The sequence below is a fragment of the Canis lupus genome, chromosome 15 (genome assembly GCF_048164855.1).
Source record: "Canis lupus baileyi chromosome 15, mCanLup2.hap1, whole genome shotgun sequence".
Taxonomy (NCBI): Eukaryota; Metazoa; Chordata; class Mammalia; order Carnivora; family Canidae; genus Canis; species Canis lupus.
Window position 1 is genome coordinate 48,297,580 of NC_132852.1, and position 21,252 is coordinate 48,318,831.

The following is a 21,252-nucleotide window of genomic DNA, read 5'->3' on the forward strand; positions in this document are numbered from 1 at the left end:
GTGCACTCCATTCCCTGTCAGTGTCCTGGTGTGACACCCGTTGGTCCCACAAGAGGTCAGCACCGGGGAAACTGGGAGGACACAGGGACCACTGTCCCTTCTCATAAGCACAAAGGGACCTGAGTGTCTGCCATGAAGGCCGGTGGTCCCAAGTGGTGGATGGGACATCCCTGAAGTCCTCCTGAACCAGCTCTGCATGTGGCACTCATCCAGGACAGTGCTCCACTGTGGCAGGCCCTCCTGCCCCCATCTTGCCTAGGCCACCTTGGCTGCCCCCTCCCACCTGGTGAGGGACAGCCACCAGCCTGTGCAAACAAGGGTCCAATGGCTCCCCATCCACCCCCAGGCCCGCGAGGTTTCAAGAGATGAACTAGCTCTTCCTGAGACCCTCTGGAGGCTTGTGGCACCGCTGGGATGGGGACCTGGGGTTGAGGGGCCCTTCTCCCTGGCTGCCTTTGCACTCTTCTGAGCTGCTGGGGGCAAATGGCAGTGCCCAGTAATCACTCTTGTCTATTCTACCAATGAAATTTCTGGCAAGGGACCAGGAGGGAAGCAGACTGTTCTTTCCAGTGTCTAGTGGGACTACTGCCAGGCCAGGACAGGAGGCTTAGGGCACACAACACCAGGGCCCCCTGGCTGGGATGAGACGGCAAGGAGGGGACTCCAACCCTGCTGTAACAGATGAGTACACTTGCCTTCTGCTCCAGAGCCACTGCCTCCTGGTCAGCTTGGGTCTCTGGCTTCCCCCCACTCACTCGAGACCATGCACAAGAGAACTTCTAGGACAACTGTGCTGGGTACCAAACCATGATGAGAGCCCCAAGCCATGTACTCATGTGCTCAAACCCCAATGGGCCTACCCCAGGAAGGTCCTCATGGCTCCAAAGCTGGAACTCTAGGACCAAATCTGCGCAGTGTGAGCAGGAGGCAGGTGGCTGTGTGTGCATGTACAGGACAAGGGCCCCCGTGGAGGCAGAAGCTAGGACAGACGGACCGCCTGGAAAGCAGGGTGGATGGTGGTGACGGTGACAAAGGCCAAGATGCCTTCTGGTGTTGAAAACTGAAATTCTAGGTTTATTGCCCACAAGAGGCAAGAGCTGCCGGCCAGCACTCCTCTCTGGGCAAGCCCCACAGGGACGTGTGTCCATGAGTGGCCATGGCCAGGCCTCTGGGGGAACCTGGCCCCACCCTGGGGAAACGCAGTTCACGGCTCAGGACAGGTCACTTGGCCAGCTCCTCCGCCACTGCTTTTCTTATCTTGTCCTTCAGGTAGGCGCCTTTCTGCCACTCAGACTTGAGTTCCAGCCACTCGTAGTACGGGACCTGTGGGGAGGGTGTGGGGACCCCTGCTCTGTCTGCTGTTCTGCGCCCACACCCCAGGCCTCCCAAGCCCACGGAGCTGTGGCACCGTGTTCAGGGAAGAGATCCTGGTTTCCGCAGGGCTCAGAGCTACAGGAGCCTGACCTCTAAGCCTGGGATCCAAGAGCCTGTGGCATCTGAGAGCAACTTTTAAATTTTTAAACATTGTTAAAAACAAAACCAAAAAACCACCCTGAGATGCATGACAAAACCATCATGTGGCCTCTAAGGCCACTCCTGTGTCCTGTGGCCCATATAGGACAGTCTGCTCTCCGATGGGAGCAAGAAGGAGCGCAGTGTCCTGGGCAGCACCCAGCTCTAGCACCGGCTGACGTGGACGTGCAGATCTGGTGCACAAGGCCTAGAGCGGGTAACAGAAGCCACGGCCTTGGGGAAAATAGGATCTTTGAAGCTGCCCTTTCTCCTGCGTGAAGGGGGAACCCTCATAGGGACACCCTCAGGAGCTGGGGGGCCATGTGGTCACTGCCTGCCCAACAGTACTCACATCCACCACCAGGAAGCCAGCGGCCAGCACATGGCGCCGGGCCAGCACGAAGCGCCCCAGCAAGTCTCGGCTCCGGCTGCTGTAGTTGGGGAACTCCCAGCGTAGGAAGGCCAGCCTGGTGGGGGAGAGGCGCAGGGCTTCAGCTTCAGGGGCTCCTGGGCCCTTGGGAGGAGTGGGGAGCCCAGAAAAGCTGCAGGCCTGCCTACCTCTTGGCTCCAGGAGGCAACAGCTGGCTCCCGGAGGGTGGGGCAAGATGGGGGGCCACGAAGTCCCTCGGGGGCAGGAACTGGCTATCTGGGTCCAACACTACCTCAGCGTCTAGGGATAGGTGTGGGGCACATGTTGGGCACTGTCCTCGGGGGAGCAGGGGGCAGAACTAGGAGCAGTCCCGCGGCCGCTGTGGTGGGAGTATGGGGAGGGCCTCACCCAGGACCCAGCCGTACTGCGTGGGCACCATGAAGCTGCCCTTGCTCCCCAGCAGCCCCCTCAGTGTGTCCTGCAGCTCCTTCTGCAAAGGGGTCACCTTCCTGTCTAAGGCTGAGAGCCTGGGGACCACAGCAGAGGCCGGAAGGAGGGGGCCCGTGTACTCGGGATACTCCAGCTGGGCAGTAGCGTTGATGTGCAGCAGCTTCTGAAAGGTGCTCTGATGTTTTGGGGACCCGCCCCCTAAGGAAGAGGACACAACGAGAAGAGCGGGTGAACTGAGGACCAGCACGCTCTGCCCCCAAGCTGCACCATGAAATACATGTCATCACAGGTAGAAGAGGGTGTGTGGGCCACCCTCGGGGAGGGGGCGGGGGAGCAGTGAGTGCCAGGTGGGCTTGGGATGTCCCCTCTCCCCTGCCCAGCCCCGCTGGAGGTGCTGGACACATGCAGGACCAGGCAGCCAACCAGCTGGAGCTACAGCGGGAAGGGCTCCGCATCCCTCAGGGTAAGAGGAGATGCCACACACCACTCACCTAGGAACTGGGTATGCAGCTCAGGGCACAGCACAGCCCGCAGCTCTGCCTCTTGCACCTGCTGCAGCACGCACAGAGCCCACACCACGTCCACCTGCAGGGCTGGGGGCAGGCCCGACAGCATTGAGCCCAGCTTCTCACGGACCTGGGTGAGGACAGGGCGAGGTGGACGGATGGGGGTCTCCCTCAGCGGCAGCACACATCCCAGGGCCAGCCATGCTCAGGGCTCCCGAAGGACTTGGCCGCACCAAGGCCCAAAGCAGCTCTGGGGAGTGAGCCTGCAGTTGCTCTGCTCAGGCTTGGCGCATCCCCTCGTAGAAAGCTCCAGAAACCCTCCTTGTCACCCAGGAGCAACCTGGGCAGCACGACCTTCAGCTAGACTTTCCCACTGCCCCTCCCACTGGTAAGGGACCACAGCCAGCAGACCTAGGGTTGAGGCCGGTAGACACACAGGCAGTCTCACCCCTGCGCAGGGGCACTCTGCAGTGACCTGCACACCTGTGCCTGCTGGCAAGTCTCACAGCATCAGCAGGGAGTTGAGGGAGCACCAGGGAGACCCAGCCCTGACCACGTGGTGACTGAGCAGGCTGATGGTCCTTGACCTGCAGCTGCTCTGGGCCACACAGTGCACATGTGGGGATTTCAGGTCTTAGACCCCAGACAACGCATGTCCCGTGTGGCTCCAGCTGGCTCCCATGGCCCTCTTGGCGTCCCCATGGCCCCCACGCTGGGTCTTCCTTTCTGCCTCTATACCTAGGGCTCCCATGCACAAGTCCAGTCTGGAGCTCCCCCCGGGGGTCCGGCAGGCACAGGAAGAGGATGGGGGAGCAGGGGTACACAGACTGTACCAAGCAGAAGAACTGGTCCTCTTGTTCCGGGTGGAAGTTCAGATGCGCGAAGGCCAGGAGCATGTTGCACAGGTGTAGCCCAGTGATAGTCTGGGCTCTGTCTAGGATGTGCTAGACCGGCCACACAGCAGAGGGAAACGTAAGACACAACGGGCCCTCCCACAGGGCTCCCAGCCACCTAGGTCATCTAGACCTTCCCCCAGAGGTGGAGACTCTGGAAATGCTGCAGCCAGTCCGCATAGCCTCAAGTGGTTGCACGCAAACGTGAGCATCTTTCCTTGCTGCTTCAGGAGCAGAGAGCAAATTCGGAGCTTCGCTGTCCACAACAGTCCCTGCTACAGTCACCTGAGGCCGGAGACCACCCTCACCCATGTCATCTGCACCACCTGAGATGGCTCCTCCCCCAATCACCCTCGGATGGGGACCCCCCTCTCTAGCCACCCCCCTTTGCAGTCTGGCAGTGTGTCTGGCCTGCTGCGCCTGATAGAAGACGCAGGGCGCTGCCCAGCTCACCTGGACGAAGGCCTCAAACAGGGGCCCGTTGACCCACTTGAGGAGGGCGAAGGACTTGGTGCAGCGGGCCACCTCGCTGGATGTCAGGCTGGGAGCACGGGGCAGCAGGTCAGATGCAAGGCGCTGGAACACCTGGGTCTGCTGGAAGCCGAGTTTGCCTTCGGGACACAGTGACCCCAGGGTTCACCCAGTGAGGGTCAGCGGGCTGCCTGGGAGCCACCCAGCCACCCCTGTATGGCCTCAAGGTCTGGGAGGTTGGTGTCTGTGATCAGATTTATCCCTGAGGCCCAGTGCGGGGAATCAGGGCCCATGGGTCACAGTGTTGCTGTGGCAGCCTTTTGGACCAGTGCCGGCCACAGGATAGGCAGGCATCGAATTTGACATAGCTGCGGCCATAGTGCCCCTTCGCCCAGTGCTCCTGGTGGGAAGGGCTCACCATAGGCGTAAGCCAGGTCCAGGAGGATGCCTTTCGTCAGGGGGAAGGGCTTCTGGACCAGGTGGTAAGAGATGGCCCGCAGCAAGGGCACTGACCGCCGATTCTGAGTGGCTAGCGTCAACAGCACCTTCCGTAGTTCGTCGGGGCCAAACTGCTCCACCAGCTCCAGGCACTGTCAATCACAGCCGGCAGGGGTCAGCTCGACGGCCGAGGCCAGGGGTCCCATGCAGTGCAGCCCCTGTGGGACAGCGACTGGACCTGAGCTCAGTAACCCCAGGCCCCAGCTGGGTGGGCCCTGCCTCTGCTCCCAGCTAGGGACCCCCGCTGGGTTCTGGGGTGCCCTGTCTGCAGCCAAACTTATCCCCAGGTCCTAGTGCAGAGGACCCAGGGCCCATGAGCTGCAGGGCTTGCTGTGGCAGCCATCTGGGCCAGCACCCACTATGACGGGAATGGGAGCTGAATTTGACTTGACTGCAAGGTGCGGGAGGCATCACCACCAAGCACTAGCCTGGAGCTGAGCCACCTGACGGCCCCAGTTAGGCGCACAAGGTGATTGTGGAGTAAGACCAGGCACGGTTCGGGCCCTGTGCTCTCCCCACCAGGAGTGGCAAGCAGCTTCCCAGGGCTCCTGCCCCAGTACCTTGTCTTCCAGGCGGTTCATCAGTGGCTCCGAGAGGTGCCCTATCTTGGCCATCATGGACACTACCATGCGGCAATCCTCGATTTCTGCCCATCGCCGCTCCAGGTGCACAAGCAGCTCAGCCAGCAGCTCCTGGGAGTCCCGCTCCTGCATGTAGGTGGCACTAGACTCCGCCAGGAAGACCAGGTGCCTGTACTTAAGCCTGCGCAGGCGCCAGCGGACCTCCTGCTCCACCGACTGCAGCTCCTTGCAGGCCCCGGGGAGCGCCAGCGCATAGAGGCTCCGGAGCAGCTTCACGAGGATCCCGTGCCACACGGAGGTTATCTGGGTTGGAAGGACACAAAAAAGTCACACGCAAGACTCCACCTGACTTATGTCAGGGGTTTGGACTAGAAGCTGCCTGCCCAGCACAGCCCACCCACTGCTTTGGGGTGGGGGAGGGGGCTTCTGGCAGCTGTCTGGGTCACCTTCAAACAAGAAGGTTGCATGAGAAGCGAAATTCCCGAGTTTCTCCAATGCAAATTCCACAGAGGAGGCCGGTTACACACAGACTCGGCCACAGCTGCTCTGCATGGCGGGCACATCTGGTGAGTGCCCATCTCACACATGCAGGCCTGAACCCAGGCAAGCCATTGCGTCCAGGACTGGGAGGCAAGCCTGCAGGAGCCCGCTCGTTCCTTTGCTTGTGGTGACCGTATCGCTCCCTGGCTGTTACAGACACACTGACTTTCCTACAGCACACAACTGCCCCACTGAGTCTGAGAAGCCCAAATTCTAAGCCCCTTTTCCCCAATGGAGCGGTCCCACAGTTGTGGTAAAGTGTTTCTCATGGACGTTGATGAGAGTAACGCCGGCATCCAGCACAGCATGTCCAGGCACGGGGGACCCCCCTGCCCCACCCAGTCCGTGCTCCTCAGGGCGTGAGAGGCCCTTGAATGTGTGGGCAAAAGGAGGCCTGGGTCCAACACAGTCCTGGCCATCCTAACCCAGGCGTCTGGGACAAGGGGCTGGTTGTTCACCGGCTGCCACCGTGGCCGTGTCAGGCACCAACACCAGGGGAGCTTCACACCCCACTTCAGTTTCCTTAAAGCCCCACCATCTACAGCAGTGCCATGCTGGCACCTCCCTCCCTCCTCCTTGGTACCTGTTTCTGACAAGAAGACTCTGCCGTTCCCAGCAGGGTGTGTGTTTCCAGGCCTCAGAGATGCATGGGGCCCCTCCAGCCCAGCCCCTTGCAGAGGCAGTATATGGCAGGGGGCCCACAGGAGAGCCAGGACACAGGCACTCGGTGGGGAGGGGCTGTCTGGAGCACTGAGCCTCTAATGGTGCCCCTTCTTGTGAAGCTGTTCCCTTCAAATGTGAGCTGGAACCACACCTGGTGCTGAGTGCAAACAGGGGAGCCGGTGTGCGAAGGGCTGCGGAGGCTGACAAGTCTGGAATCTGAGTCTGTTTCAGGAAACCTGGTGCCTATGTCTGTGCGTCTCCTGGATAGCAGGGGAACTTTTAAAAGGAAGCTTAAATCTCCAAACTCGTTATAATTTGTTCCTGGTTTATCCTGGCTCGTCAATTTGTCATGTTGTTCACATCCACCTCCTAATACTTGCTTCCTTAGTGTGTACCTGGTACTCAATAAATAACCGTCAGGACCACACCCTCACCACCAGAAGGGCTCAGGATGAGATCACGAGCACTGGCACTGGCAGTGGCACTCGACCACCTTCTGTCATGACTCCAGCGTGCACGCACACGTTTCACTGAGACACAGCTCCCGGACGTGATACTTCCCCTAACACACACGTTCTAGCATTTCCTCCCTTGGCCTAGTTAGCCTATCTCATAAAAAACAGCCAGCCACACCCCCTGCTTTTCAGTGGAAGCCTGGAAACCCCGCCCTTGAACTGTGAATCTCCTATCCCTTTTGCTCAGCAAGGGACAGAAGCATAGACTTGGGGAGGGAATGTGGGCAGACAAGGCCAGAGCAGGGGTTCGACCTCCTGCCTGTGGTGTGGACCCCCCCCTCTGGCAAAAGAGCCAACTGGAGTTCTGCTTCCTCCCCTGTAGGTGCTACTCAGGCCCTCCCCCTGCCCTGTTCCCTCAGTGTAAGGGTCTGACTAGCTGGATGATGGCTGTACCCAGCCCAGTGGCCTGGCGCCCTCCGTCCAATACCCTGTATCCCTTCCAGCCATGGGAGCATGCCCACTGTTAGCCATACAGACCCTGGACGGGAGCTACACAAGTCAGGACTGCCTCGCCAGGGAAGGGCGTTTGCTGCTTGGGAAAAAAAAGCTTATACTGGGCAGCCCTGATGGCCCAGTGGTTTGGCGCTGCCTTTGGCCAGGGGTGTGATTCTGGAGACCTGGGATCGAGTCCCATGTCCAGTTCCCTGCATGGAGCCTACTTCTCCGTCTGCCCGTGTCTCCCCCGCGCCCCCACGTCCCTCATGAACAAATAAATAAAATCTTAAAACAACAACAACAACACAGTTTATACTCATTCACCTAAAACGTCTGCATAAAGCACTAACAGGAAAAAGACACATAAAAGTATTTGTACTCTACGAAATGAAAAACTAGAGGCACCTGGATGGCTCAGGGGTTGAGCGTCTGCCTTTGGCTCAGAGTGTGACCCCAGGGTCCTGGGATCAAGTCCTGCATCGGGCTCCTGCATGGAGCCTGCTTCTCCCTCTGCCTGTGTCTCTGCTTCTTTCTGTGTCTCTCATGAATAAATACAATCTTTAAACAAAAAACACACCAAAAAACCCCCAAAATGAAAACCTAGAGGATGTGGAGGACTTACCTGGCAGGGTGGTGGAGCTCCTGGCTGTACCTGGAAACTGACCGGCTACTCTGGACTCTAGGGCCACCTTTTCCTGCTCGTTGAACCCTCAGAGTACATTCTAGAAACCCACCTGGCTATTGACCAGCTGAAGCAGCTGCTGGAAGTGGGCATCCTGCAGAAGCAATGCCTTCTTGTCTTCTGGCTTGTTGGCCAGCAGGCGAGAGAGCTGGATGAGGATGAGGGCTGCATGGTTCTCGTGCAAGCAGTGACCACCACGAAAGAGCTCCAGCAGCTCCTCAGGCCGAGTAGCCTTCTCGATGAGCTGGTCCACATCTTGGTGCTCTGAGTTGGCGGCGAATGCCCGTTCCTTCTCCACAAGCCCCGATAAGGGACCTGGGAAGTGGGAACTGGGCGAGGTAGCTGAGGACGTCAGAACCCTGGGGGCGACCCTGCTAAGTCGGAGTCCGCAGCCCGGAGCCAGGGCAGGGGCCTCGAGCATGGCCCCCCTCAGGAGGCAGGTGCATCGCTTCACCAGGCGAACTGCCATCTCGGCCCGGGGGGCAGGCAGCTGAGACTCCTAGCCGGCAGTTCCACAGCCCTGAAGACACAAAGGAGAGGAAGAGGTGAGGCGGGCACAGCTGCGGACTCCCAGACACAGAGCAAGACACACGGACCGCAGCTCAGCCCCTCTCCAGAGGCCGCAGCCTCTGCTTCCTGCCGGCGCTGTACATCTGTTTCCTGAAGAACCACCTTTCAGGCTTTTGGTTCCGCGCAGGTGACCGAGGCCCAGAACTCATCCGCATTAGAGCCTGGGCTGCGGAGAGTCCGCGCACTGTGCTTGGCATCACCCGAGGGGGTGGCTGGGCCAGCGGTTCAACAGTGACCCCGGGGCCCAGCCCGAAGCCGGGGCTCCAGGCGAGCAGCAGGCTCCCAAGGGCGGGGAGGGGGTCCCCATCACCCCGCCCCCTCCCCACATCACCACGGCGCTCCCCTCCAGGCCCCATCACCCCTCCCCTCCCCTCCCACATCACCGCGCCCCCTCCCGGCCCCCGGGAACTCTCCTCCCCTCCCACCCTTCCCCCCTACCCCCCCGCCGCGACCCGGGGCATCGCCCTCTTCCCCGGCCTATCACAAACCCCGCGGACGGGGCCGCGCACGCCACGGGCAGGTCGCACAGGCCCCGACGGCCTCCTCCCGCCACGGCGGCGCGCTCCAGCCCCGGGCCTCCGGGGCTCCCTCGGCTCCCTCCGCGCCAGACGCCCGTCCTAACCGCAGAAGAGCGGACGCTGGGAGACGCGGGGTATCGGCGTACTCGCGCCCCGAGGCTCGGCCTCCGGGTACAAACCGAGTACCTGCACCCGCGCCCGCGGGATGGCGGCGGACGAGGGCGTGCGCGCGGACCGGCCTCCCCTCGCCCCGGGACTCTCAACTCCCCCGCGTCCTCCCGCGCCCTTGGGGGCCTTACAACCGCCGCCCAGCCGCCCCCCCGCGCCATCAGACCTACACCGCGGCCGCCAGCACCGCCGCTGACCTCCATGTGCCCCCGCAGCGTCCCAGGGCCACGCCGCTCGGCGCGCTCTTACGTCATTCGGAGCGCCGCCGGAAGCGAGCCGCGCCGCGGTCCGCCGGTCCGGAAGTCCCTGGAGCTCCTTTCCGGCCGGGAGCCATCTTTGCTGAGGGCACGCAGCCGGCAGCCACTGGCTGCCCCTTTCTGGCCAGATGCCATCTTTGCTGAGGGCACAAGCTGGTTGATGGGAAGAAGCGGCGTGGGAGACTGGGGCGGAGCGGCCCTGGTGCGCGGGGAGACGGACGGGGAGACGGACGGGGAGACGGACGGGGATCCGGCCCCGCGGCTGGAGGCCGAGCGCTGTCGGCGCTGTGCGGGGCGGCTGCGCTGCGGACCGTGCCCGGCCGACGTCGTGCGTGCGTCCGGCGGGGGTTCTGTTGTCTCTAGAACGGAGGAGTCGAATGCGCGGGCTTTGGTGATGATTCCGTGTGGCTTCCTCGACGCTAACGGGTGTGCCCTTTGGTGGGGGCTGTCGATGGCAGGGGGAGGGCTGGCATGTGCGTTGGGACGAGATGTAGGTCTTACCAGGCTTCTCACTCGGTGTTGCTGCGAGCCTGAGGTCACTCTAGACCATGGAGGCTATTAGAAAGTAACGAGCGGCAACACACACGTGAGGATGCAGCTCAAAACAAACGTGTAAAGTCCAGGAACGCTTACACCTCCACGGTGAATGGCGGTTGCCCACGTAAAAACCAGTCAAAGAATTTTTTAAAAAAAGATTTTATTTGAGAGAAGGCACGCACACACAGGTGGGGGGGCAAAGGCAGAGGGAGAAACAGACCCCCCGCTAAGCAGGGCGCCCAACCCAGGGCTCTATCCCAGGCCCCTGAGAGCCTGACTTGAGCCGAAGGCAGACGCTTCACCTTTGCCAGCCGAGCCACCCAGGTGCCCCTGAAAACCGGTCACAGAATTTTAAGGTTTTATTTATTTGAGAGCACAAGTGAGAGCGAGCGTACATGGGGGTGGGGGGGTGGGGAGAGGCAGACAGGGAAGGAGAAGCAGGCTCCCCGCTAATGGGCTCCATCCCACGACCCCCGCATCATGACCTGAGCTGAAGGCAGATGCTGAGCTGCCTCAGCCACCCAGGCGCCCCTAAAAACTGGCCCAAGAATTTGAGTAGATGTCTCCAAAGAATTTACATAAATGTCTGATGAGCACATGAAAGGAGCTCGGTGCCACCAGTCATCAGGAAAATGCCAACCAAAGCCACCACGAGGTGCCCCTTTGCACTCACTCAGTGTGGCTGTGGTGGAAACAACCAGCACAGACCCCAGAAGATGAAGAGCGTTGGTGAGGGCGTGGGGAGCTTGGGAGGCTAAGGCTTCGCAGTCAGCCGTGACACGGGCTGGCTTTTTTGGAAGCCGTGGCGGTTTCACGGAACAGTCGCTGGGGGACTCGGGGGCACACCTAAGAACACGGGAAACATGTCTGTGCCAACACCTGCACACAGGTGTTCGCAGAGGTGTTACCCGAAAAAGCCCCAAACTAGATGTGCGCCAGCAATGGTGGGCGAGCAAGCGCACGATGTGGCGTGTCCCAAGTGGGATACTAGCCAGTACGCTCGGTGACCGTGCCCTCCCCGCGTGATTTCACCCGGGTGCCTCGTCCTGGAGGCGCAGAGGTGCACACGGAAGGAGACGGTGGTTCCTGGGCTGGGATCGTGGGGATGGGGCCGCTTTGGGTGCTGGAAGTGTTCTGGGATTGGAGCTCTTGTCCCTGAGACCACGAAGAGCCACCGGGGTCTGCAGTGGGGCAGCGGCCACGTACTCTGGGAGCTCTGTGGCCCAGCTAGTGCGTCAGAGGCCGGTGGGCCCAAGAAAGGGCCTCGCCTGCTGTTGGGCCGTGTTTAAGGCGCCTGCCGTTGCCGTCTGTTTAGTCTTTACTCTGGGGCTGGCCAGACGCCGAGGCGTTTCCAGAGCTGCCAACGTTTTGGGAGCCTGGGCGTGGGGAGCCCAGGGCCTCAGGTTTGAGCCCGCAGACCTCTCCTGGGCCCTGGTTCTGATGCTCTTGCAGCTGGAGGTTGCAAGGGTGGCTCGTCTGGGGCCCTTCTGGCCGTGACCAGGAGCGGGAGGTGGCCCGCCCAGGGCCCCGTGGGGTCCCTCAAAGCCTCTCTTACTTCCCGGAGTCAGGAGCTCATGCTTCCAGCAAACGTGACCCAGCAGGCGCATCTCCATTGAGGTGGTGGCCTCGGCCACCCAGACAGAGGGCCTCCCACCTCGCCATCACCGCCGCTGCTGCCAGGGAGCAGTGTCCGGGCCCAGGGGCTACGTCTGGGGCCCCCACGGTCACTCAGGTCTGTGTAGATGGCCCTGCGCTCTGAGCCGACGGGGGCAGGAGCCTTGTCGGGATGGGAAGCATCAGGCTCCACTTGGTGGCTTGGGGGAAAGATCTGATTTGCCAGGTGCTCAGTGTTCTGAGTGCTGGGCTTGGAACCCCCTCTGCCTTCAGAGGACCCAGCTGGGCCTGGGGAGGATGGGGCGCTTTGTCCCTGCTTCCCCCTCCAGGCCCTGCTGTGAGCCCCTTGGCTCCCCCTCCGTGCCCCCATGCCACCCTGGTCCCTGTGCCCCTCCCGGCGAGGCTAGCCTGCAGCTCCCTTGCCCCCTGATGATGGGGGGCCTGATGGTGACCTGAGGGCAGAGTGGCCTTGGTGGGGGGGGGTGGCCCCAGCTCGGTGCCCTCTGACAGCAGGACACTGCGGAAGGACCGCCTGCCGCCCTGGAGGTGAAGAGCACCAGTCTGGCAGGAAGATTGGGTGAGGGGCTGGTCTCCTTTGGGTGGCAGGGAGGGGGGCGGGGGGATGCTGGGGAGATCTCAGCCCGTCCTGTCCTGTGTGCTTGTGACAGATGGAGTGACAGGCCCAGAGCAGCGTGCAGGCCTGCCAGGGACTCTTCCTGCTGCAATCTGGAGCAGATGAGCTGGCGATGACAGTGTGACAGCAGGGTGGCGGGTGGTGGGGGAGGTGAGGGCTCCACCAGGCGCTGGGCCTTCCTGGGCTCCCCTGGACAGTGAGGTGTGGCAATGGCACCTGCCTTCCCTCTGCAAGGCTGGGTTTTGGCTGGGGCTGGGCAGAGGTGTCCCCCAGACCGGCCCAGGGGGTGGGGTGGGGAACCCCTGGTGAGCTACCTTGGTGGACAGGCCGCACACCTGTCGCTGGGGAATCCAGTGCCTCCTCTGAGGCTTCTTGGGGACAGGCCTGGAAGGGTACACCTGGCTGCCTCCAGAGTTCATCCCCCTCCCCCCAATGCCTCTTCTGCGTGCAGGGTTTGGGGTCTCCTCCTACCAAGGTGCTGTGCTGAGTCCTCTGTAGAATCACAGAAAGGTGGGCCTGAGGACTCCACTTTCTTAGGGAAAGATCCTCCCTCAGGGCCTCCCCAAACTTCCTAAGAGGATGGGGGGGATGGGAGGGGAGGGGGAGGAACCACACTGGAAGGTCTGTTGGCTCAGCCAGGCGTGTGACCCTGTCCCATGCACCCTCACTGCACCCTTGCACCCTCACCCCTCACGTGTGGGAAACGGCCAGAGTGGAGGATGGGACTGCCCAAGGGTGTGTGGAGAATGAGCACCCAGGGCTCCTATAGTCCCGAAGCCCCAGTGCCTCTGCCCTCCGACCCCTTAATCCTGACCGAAGCCAGGTCCCCAAACCCCATGGATCGACACATCCAACCTCCCCTCCCTCTGTCCCTCCTGCCTCCACCTCCTACATTGTTCCTGCTCCTTCATCGCCCCTCCTTCCTCTTCCTCCCTCCTCCCTCCACTGCCTTTCCTTCCTCCTCCTTCAGTCCTTTGTCTCTCAGTCATCCATCCTCCTGCATCCCTCCTCCCCCCTCCCTCTCCCTCCTCTGTTCTTCACCCAGTCCACCCTTCTGCCTTGCCCATCCTCCTACCACTACACCATCCACCGAGAAGTCCTGCAGAGCCCTCCTGGTGTGGTGGGCAAGTGCTGGGGACAGTATGGGTGCGAGGGCCCTTCTGGTCGCCTCTCCTGGCTGGAGCCAGCGGGGCCTGGGAGCTCCGGGGTGGGAGGGCCTGGAAGGTGCTGGATCCCCCCTCTCCCCATGGCCCCCTGCAAGCCACTGTTCTAAAATACCACATAGTAGGAAATCCATGGCCAGGAGAGCAGATGGTAGACTGTCACAGTTCCTGGGAGGAGGGCCACACGGGGAAGTGCCTGGCCAGGAGGCAGGGGGAGGGTCGCTGTGGGCACCAGCCTTTATGTGGTTTCCGTGGGGAGGACCGGGCAAGGGCCAGCAGGCAGAGGACAGGTGGTGTGGCTGCCTCCGTAGGCCCCGCTGTGCCGGGGCTGCTCCTCCTCCTCTGGTCCCTGTGGGTGAGGAGGGCAGGGGAGAGTGGGCTGGAGCATAGGACTCCCACGGAGGAGGGGTTGGGCCATGGGCTCTGCAGTGATTTGCATTGGAAGGTTGCTCCCCCTTACCTCGGGCAGGAGGGCTGCTCCTGAGCAGGAGTGAGGAGGACAGGGGTGCGGGTGGGTAAGCACGTAGGGCAGATGTTAGGGTGTCAAGCTGACAAGCTGGACGCGTGGCCATACAGGGATGGAGGGGGTGGGCGTTCGCAGGGGAGGGTCCCCCAGCATGTAGGTGGGGGCCGGTGTGTCTCCGTCCGCCTGGTTCACTCTGAGCTCAAGGCGGGGTGGGCTGCGGGGTTCAGGCCCCCCCCCCCGCCATAACTGAGGGGCAACTGCGCTGTCTCATGGCACCTTTGAATCCTCGCGGTGCACATCTCTGGCAGGGCCACCACATGTGAGTGTTGGGATCCCCTCGAGTGGCACTGGGGCTCGCAGAGCCACGGGGGCCTAGGATGTGTGGTGCCAGGTTCAGTCCCTTGCTTGGGGTGGGGACCAGCTCTCTGCTGTGGAGGGAGCTCCCCTTGGTGAAAAATGGTCATGTAAGGGGGATGCTTCGAGACCATGTGTCTCTCCCAGGGGCTCCCGGGCGTCTGGTGACACCTGCCCGGGATGAGGATGACTTCGGAGCTGTGGAGGGTGGGCCGTGGGTTTCTGGTCCTAGTGTCCCCCCCAGCCCCCCATGTGGACTAGCGTTTTCCGGGAAGAGGAGCTTCCTGTTCTCCCTGTACCCTGGCGGTGCTCCAGCGGGCTGGTGATGGCTACAGGCCGGCTCCGCTTTCTGACACAAGGTGGCCCACGCAGCCTTGTCCTGTGTTCCTGCAACAGTGTCTCCAAGGAATCTGGTTCCTCTTGCTGGACAATGGTCCAGAAACAAGATTCAGCCACTGGGCGTAGCCCTTTTCATTTGGGGCGATCCATCCTGTCTCCCTAGCTCCTGATGTGTCCGCCGGCCCCACAAGCCGTGGCCAGGCCAGCCAAGCGCCCACACGTGCCAGCCGCACACTGGGGCACTGCAAGGAGCTCTGGTCCTTGCCCTCTGCCTGGAGCAGCATTTTGAAACTTTGCAGTTTCCGGGGTGCTGCAAGCATCCTGTGTTATTTACAAGGACTCTGCTTCCCATACCTGAGTTTTTGCTAACGAGGTGACACTGGGGCAGGAGTCCTAGACACACAGAACGGGCTGGTGGCCCAAGGAGCCAGCCTGTGGCAAGAGGGCCGGGGGCCGACTTGCTGAACGAGGGCTGAAGGCTGCGGGAAGGCCCCTGGACACCAGAGCTTGGGCGCCCCTGGGGGGCAGGGGTGGGCCCGTGACACACGGATGTGCCTACAGGTGGTGCACCCCAGCCCAGCAGGTACAGAGCCCCCCACGTCCCCGCACCCACCTCCACTGTGTGGTCTTTATTTGGCTGTTGCTGGTCTGGGTTCTTCACGATAGACTGTAATCATAACTATTGGGCTTTCAGAGTTCTTTGGGTCGTCCTGACAATTCACTGAGTTGGTGTGGTTTGTGGGAACCCCTGCATCTGTAGCTACGTGAATCGGGGTGCAGGTGGCCTCCCGAACTGCCAGCAGGTGCTTGCAGTCAAGGCAGTAGGGTGGGAGCCGCAGGGGGGTTAGTGTCAGAACTGCCGTGAGCGGTGGGGTCCCCACTGGGTATCTGCTCCACCTTCCCTGGAGGTCCCCAGGGTGGTGTGGGCACTGACACTCCTGTAACCATGCCTTCCCTCTGCACACCACTGCACGGATGGGGTTACACGCCTGCTGTGGAGAGAGGCCGAGGCGACTTGGGAGCCCAGTCCTCCCTGCAGACCCTGCTCCACTCCTGTCCCCGCACCAGCAGCACCTGTCACAGGGACCGGCCCCCGGGGGGCCAGAGACCCGGGAGCTCCCAGAGGCCTGTGTGCTTTGTCCCTCCCAGCAGGTGCCCAGGACAGATGGACAGACAGAGTGAAGCTCAGGTTTTTATTAGCAGCAGGCAGGAATCATCTTATGTTCTCTGGATTCAAGAGAGAAGGTTCTTGCCAAGCAGACTCAGGCCGGTCACTCCTGGCAGCCCGGGGCTCCTGGGGAAGCCTGTCACTGAAGTGGTTCCTCTGCAGGGACATGGAGGCCTCAGAGGCAAGCCAACCAAGGTGGCAGGGGGGACGCCCCATACCCATCCCTCCCCATCCCTCCCCGGCCCTCACGGTGCCCACGGGCTGGCGAGGACACAGACGGCCAGGAACCACATTTCCCAGACCTCCTCCCACATTCAGGAACCCCGATGCCTCCCAAAGTTCCATGGCAAGGCCAAGGTCCTGCTCAGGCCGGGTTGGACACATCCTGTCCTGCTGGGCAAGTCTCTGGGCCTCCGCCTCCCTTGCTGGCCCGACACCCACCCTCTGCCCCAGCAGCACAGACCTTCTGCTCCATCCGTGGTCAGGAGCTGCGGTGGTGGCCCGGGGAGGGTGCGGGGCGCTCACCTGCCTCAGGGTCCTGACACCGCATGGCACACACACTGAGACAGCACTTCCTGTGGCCCACACACTGATCATCCCTGGAGCACTCACTGCTCTCCAGGCAGGGCTCGGGGGTCAGCGGGATCTGCACGCGGGGGCAGTGGCCGGCTTTTTGCACAGGCACTGGGGAGGGATGGGCTGTCAGGTGGCCCCAGGCCACCGTGCTACTGGGGAGGGGACCACAGGCACCGGGTAGAGGGGCCTGGGCAAGGCTGGCGGGGGAGTGTGCTCACTGACAGGTCAAGTTTAGGGGGCTGGCAGTGGGTCATTTGGAGGGGGGTGGCGTGAGCACTCAGGGTTGACCCTGACAGAGCCAGTTCCTCCCTCCCCTAGACAGACCTTGGGGGCGGGGGGCACAGGGGCGTGGTGTTACCGATGAAGGGGACCACACAGGAGCGGCTGCAGGGGCTCCTGGGGCAGCATTTGGTGCCTTGGGGACAGTTGTCATCAGAGTTGCAGGAGACAACGCAGGTGTCCTCCTCCGAGGAGCTGACCTCCGGGCACACGGCCTGCCCTGGACATAGGACGGGCTCAGGGAAAAGCAGGCTGGGGTGACAGCCGTGGGGAGTCTGGTCCCGAACTCACGCCCTTTCTTGAAGGGAAGACAATACGCGGAGCATGACTTGGGGACAAAAGGGTGCGTCAGGCACAGGTCCATGGCAGCAGGTGGTGTCAAGACCCAGGGGGCCAAGGACAGGCCTACCGTGCTCCAGGAGCTGTCCTGCCATCAGGGACAGTGGCCTGGGCCCTGCAGCCCATGGCAGTCTCTGGGCAGGGCCCTGCTCCTGGGCAGTCGGGGATCCCCGAGGACCAGCCTCCTCTGGTCCTGTCACTGAAACGTCAGGGCCAGTGGTGTGTCCGGGGCCCTCCTCGGCGCCTCCCAGGGGCAGCAGCTCAGGCCTACCTGGCAAGGTAAGGGCGGGGGCCGGGGCTGGGGCCAGGGCCAGGGTGGCCCCCAGAGCCAGCAGGGCCAGAGCGAGGCCAGCAAGACAGCGCATGGTGGCGGGTGGCAGGCAGGTGGCAGATGGTGGCCTGCGGGGCTCCAAGGGCCTTTAAAGGCAGCAGTGGGAGGGTGGATGTGGGGCAGGGGCTGGCGCTGTCCCAGCTGGCCTAGGGGCTTCCGCCTTAGGCAGGCGAGCTGCATCAGGGAAGAGTCTTAAAACTTTAAAATGTCCCTGATGTGGTGTGCCATTTTTCTGCCTCGTGGTGGTGTGGCCCGGAGGGCCGTGGGGGTAGGATGGGCGGCCAGGCCATTGCCCTCAACTAAACAAAACCGTGATGTGTCTGCGAAGAAGAAGGTCGAGGAGCTCGCAGATCCTAAGTTGTCATCATCACTTGAAGAGGAACTCATCTCAGTGCTGGGTGGGGGATGTTAACATGGTCGTGCTGATGGTGTCCTAGGGTTTGCAAACAGCTGGTTGTTACCTTGCACACCTGGAACCAGTATGTCCCTGATAGCACTTAAAAAAGAGAAAGATTAGGGGATCCCTGGGTGGCTCAGGGGTTTAGCACCTGCCTTCGGCTCAGGGCATGAATCCAGAGACCCTGGATCGAGTCCCGCGTCAGGCTCCCTTCATGGAGCCTGCTTCTCCCCCTGCTTGTCTCTCTCTCTCTCTCATGAATAAATAAAATCTTAAAAAAAAAAAAAAGATTAAACAAAAAAATGAAGAGCAGAGAAGGGAAAAATGGGACCCAGGAGAGCACAGCGTCCTCCCTGTGCCCTGCCTCCCCCTCATCCTGCACTCAGAGCTCCGGAAGTGGGGGGAGGATCCAGGTGGGGGAGGGGGCAATCGGAAGGACAGGCTGTGGCTCTTGTGGCTTCTCTGGAACGTGTTAGAGCCACGGCCCCGCGGGCAGAGGACTTCCCGGCAGTTTCTGTGCAGGGCACAGCGGCCACCAGGAAGGCCTCTTCCCAGAAGGACTCTGTCTGTGTCAGGCCAGCCTGGCTGGGCTGCCCTCTTGGGGCCCGAGGGAGCTTCCTTCATCCTTCCCGCCTGAGGGCCTGGGTGAGGAAAACGCCCTGGGGGGCTGGGGGGCTGTGGACTGGGCCAATGAAGGGCTCTAGGCCGCTTTCCTCCCCCCTGCAGCCCTCAGCCTGTGCTCCCCACATTTCCATACATTTCAGCCCAGACCGTCTTCCCATCCGTACCCATGGGCTCCGAGCCACCTCACGCCCCCCTAGCAGAGTTCTGGGGTGCCCAGGCCCTCTGAGGTCGGCCAGCGCAGAGAACCTGGCCAACGACAGTGACTCTTCTGTGCTGGCAGTTCAGACTGTTTCCCCGCTGAAGCCCAGCCCGAGAAGGAGGCAGCGCACAGGCCTAGGGGGAGACCCTCGTGGTATGGAGGTCCCAGTCACTCTTGGGGGGTCCCCTGGGCCTTTCTGTCCCGCCTACACCAACAGTAGGGGGCTCAGGGTCTCACTTGCTTAGATGCTGGTCCGAGGCCAGGCTGACCACGCCTGCCACTGGCTCCCTGGGGACGTGGCCCTTGGTCTGCGCAGCCTGCAGCTGCAAGGTCTGGGGGGCCATCCTGCCTGGTCCTCTCCTTCCTGACCATGCGGAGCACCAGCATGGGGGTGGGGGGCTGGTATACCTCCCTCCTGCCCGGTTCACTTGGAGCTTGAGGCAGGGGGGCTGGGCTCAGGCTCCCCCACCACCTCTCTCCCCATCCCTCCTTCCTCCTCCACCCCTCCCCTCCCCTCCAGGCTTCTTGATGGGCTGTGGGTGGTGACTCCGGGCTGCTGCTGCCTGGAGCTGAGGCTGGGGGGTGCCCTGGTCCCCGCTGGAGGGAGCCTGTCTGTTGGGGAGTCAGAGGCCCGCAGGACGGCAGGAGGCCCCTGCGGACAGCCAAGGTGCCGCTGGACCTGGAAAGCTCTCTGTGATGCAGTTCAGATTATTTAGAAGACAGCTTCTAGAAAAATAACACGTGCATTGTAGGAAGCCCAGACAATTCAGAAAGGCAGGGAGAAGAAAAGAAAACTCAGGCCCGCCGGGCATCCTGGAGCTATCTTGTCGCCGGCTGGCTCGGACTTCACCTAGTTGTCCCCGGAGCCAGTGTCACCGTGCTTTGTCTTCATCCATCGTTATCCGTCCACCATCCACCCATCGCACATTGCTACGTAGTAGGCTGCCCCCCGCCCCCCGCCGATCTGGGTCACTGGGGCTGAGCTGAGCCCTATACCCGTAGGCTGAGCTCTCCCGGACCCTCCATGCTTCCAGAAAGCTCCACACTCCAGTGCTGGAGCAGTGGGCATTCAGCAGCAGGCTACCACCATTGTAAACATTTCCTCACTTGCAAAGGGGGGAGACTTCTCCGCAGCCTGGGTCTCTTCCAGGGGCGCAGGGGTCTGCTCTAACTACCTGGGGTGGCGAGCCATGGCCGGAGGGGACTCACAGCCCATGGGGCGGGGGGTGGGGAGGAGCATGAGCAAAGGGTGCGGCCAGAGAAGTGTGGGGGCAGATGCACATCTACCTTCATGGCTCTGAGGGCAGGTGGAGAAAACAGAGGTTTCCAGGAAGGATGTAACCCTGAGCTCTCCAGCCCCAGGGCAGGGCCTGGGGGTGCTCGCTGGTCACACCTGCAAACCTCAGCCCATCTGCTGAGACATACAGGCCTTCCTGCTTCCCAGCAGCTTCTGAAAGCCAGGACAGGTGGGGAAAATGAGGCCCCACTGTGATCACCAGGTGCATCATGGACTTATAGGGCTAAGCACGCAGCATCCCCACTGGTCCTGCGGGGTCAGCTGGCCTGGGGTTTCCTCCAGTTCTCAAGGTCAAGACAGGTCAGGGTGGCCATGCCCCTGTCTGTGGGGATCGTCAGGGCCCCTGAATGGGAGTTTTGAGCTCAGTCCACATCACCAGGTATCACGACCCCTGGGTGGGGGTCCTGTCCTCATCATGACCCTGGCTCCCAGGGCCTGGAGTGGGGGTGAGGGGCAGGGGAGCTCACTTGTGCTTCCTCTCCAGCAGACACTGATTTTTTGGGGGGCTCCAATAGAAGGCATGCAACATTCGTGCCTTCCTCCTTCCTCCACAATCTCGCATCTCATCCCCTCCCATGGCATTTAAAAATCTTACTTTCCTTGCCAACAGTAAGAGAATGGAAGACTTTCTGTTAAAATCTAGCTCTGGTGGGGAGCATGGGAAGGCCCACTGGGCAAGGCGCACGGTGCATGTCCACAGCGAGGGCACCCCATCGCCCAGGTGGGCAGAGGCCCAGAGGCAGACAGGAGGGAGGGCTTCCCGGTGGAGGGGGCACAGAGCAGGTGGGGGCTGTGGGCCTGGGGGGCTGGAGGGGGCCAAGGAGAGCTGGGGCGACCTGTGTGATCTATACACTTGTATCAGCACATTGATCCATATGCAGCACATTTACACACACACGTAGCTATCCATTTCTGTGCACACACGTATGTGCCCACGTGTGCACCATTTATATCTGTGCTTGTGTATCTACCATAGTGTGCAGCCCCTTTGCCTTGGGCTGTCCAGAGTCCTGGGACTTTCCAGCATGTCTGGTGAGTTCTCTTCCTCCGCAGCAGCCTCCTAGGAAGCATCTGGACTCTGTCCATGTGCTGGGGACACCCGGGTCTCCTTCAGGGCCTGGCCGGACCACAGACTGGGCGGCCCCTGGCTGGTGCCTGGCTTGAGGCTTAACAGTACATGAAGGCGGGTCCGGGGGTCTACACCAGCATACTGGGAGCCGACGAGCCGCCCACCTGGGGTCGAGGGACTGTGACAGGACAGTAACTCCAGGTGTGTCGGCCCAGCACCTCCCTAGCGCCCTACCCC

At 61.7% G+C, this 21,252-nt stretch overlaps 2 protein-coding genes and 2 non-coding genes across 7 annotated transcripts in view; 1 reads left to right on the forward strand and 3 right to left on the reverse strand.

The window, feature by feature from the left end:
* Positions 1-1,045: 1,045 nt before the first annotated feature.
* On the reverse strand, positions 1,046-9,673 carry TBRG4 (transforming growth factor beta regulator 4). 4 transcript variants are annotated; one of them, XM_072777229.1, is made up of 11 exons: positions 9,570-9,673; positions 8,169-8,636; positions 5,261-5,584; positions 4,621-4,792; positions 4,185-4,342; positions 3,672-3,782; positions 2,824-2,968; positions 2,291-2,530; positions 2,071-2,182; positions 1,865-1,979; positions 1,046-1,323 (listed from the first exon to the last, which is right to left on the reverse strand). In XM_072777229.1, the coding sequence occupies exons 2-11, from the start codon at positions 8,583-8,585 to the stop codon at positions 1,222-1,224; spliced, it is 1,896 nt and encodes a 631-aa protein (XP_072633330.1). In that variant the 5' UTR covers positions 8,586-8,636; positions 9,570-9,673; the 3' UTR covers positions 1,046-1,221. The 4 variants fall into 4 exon arrangements, with proteins under 4 accessions (XP_072633330.1, XP_072633329.1, XP_072633328.1 ...); XM_072777228.1 differs by having other exon boundaries at positions 9,539-9,666; XM_072777227.1 differs by having other exon boundaries at positions 9,543-9,648.
* LOC140605581 (small nucleolar RNA SNORA5) lies at positions 4,441-4,575 on the reverse strand. Its single transcript, XR_012008220.1, has one exon. It is a non-coding gene; the product is annotated as a small nucleolar RNA SNORA5 (small nucleolar RNA).
* On the reverse strand, positions 4,960-5,096 carry LOC140605580 (small nucleolar RNA SNORA5). The gene has a single exon (XR_012008219.1). It is a non-coding gene; the product is annotated as a small nucleolar RNA SNORA5 (small nucleolar RNA).
* A 245-nt stretch (positions 9,674-9,918) lies between the features above and the next one.
* The window catches only part of RAMP3 (receptor activity modifying protein 3), a 41,755-nt gene continuing 30,421 nt past the window's right edge, over positions 9,919-21,252 (forward strand). Inside the window, exon 1 of the mRNA XM_072777236.1 lies at positions 9,919-10,055. The gene's annotated coding sequence lies outside the window, so the exon portion shown is untranslated. The remainder of the gene's footprint in view (positions 10,056-21,252) is intronic.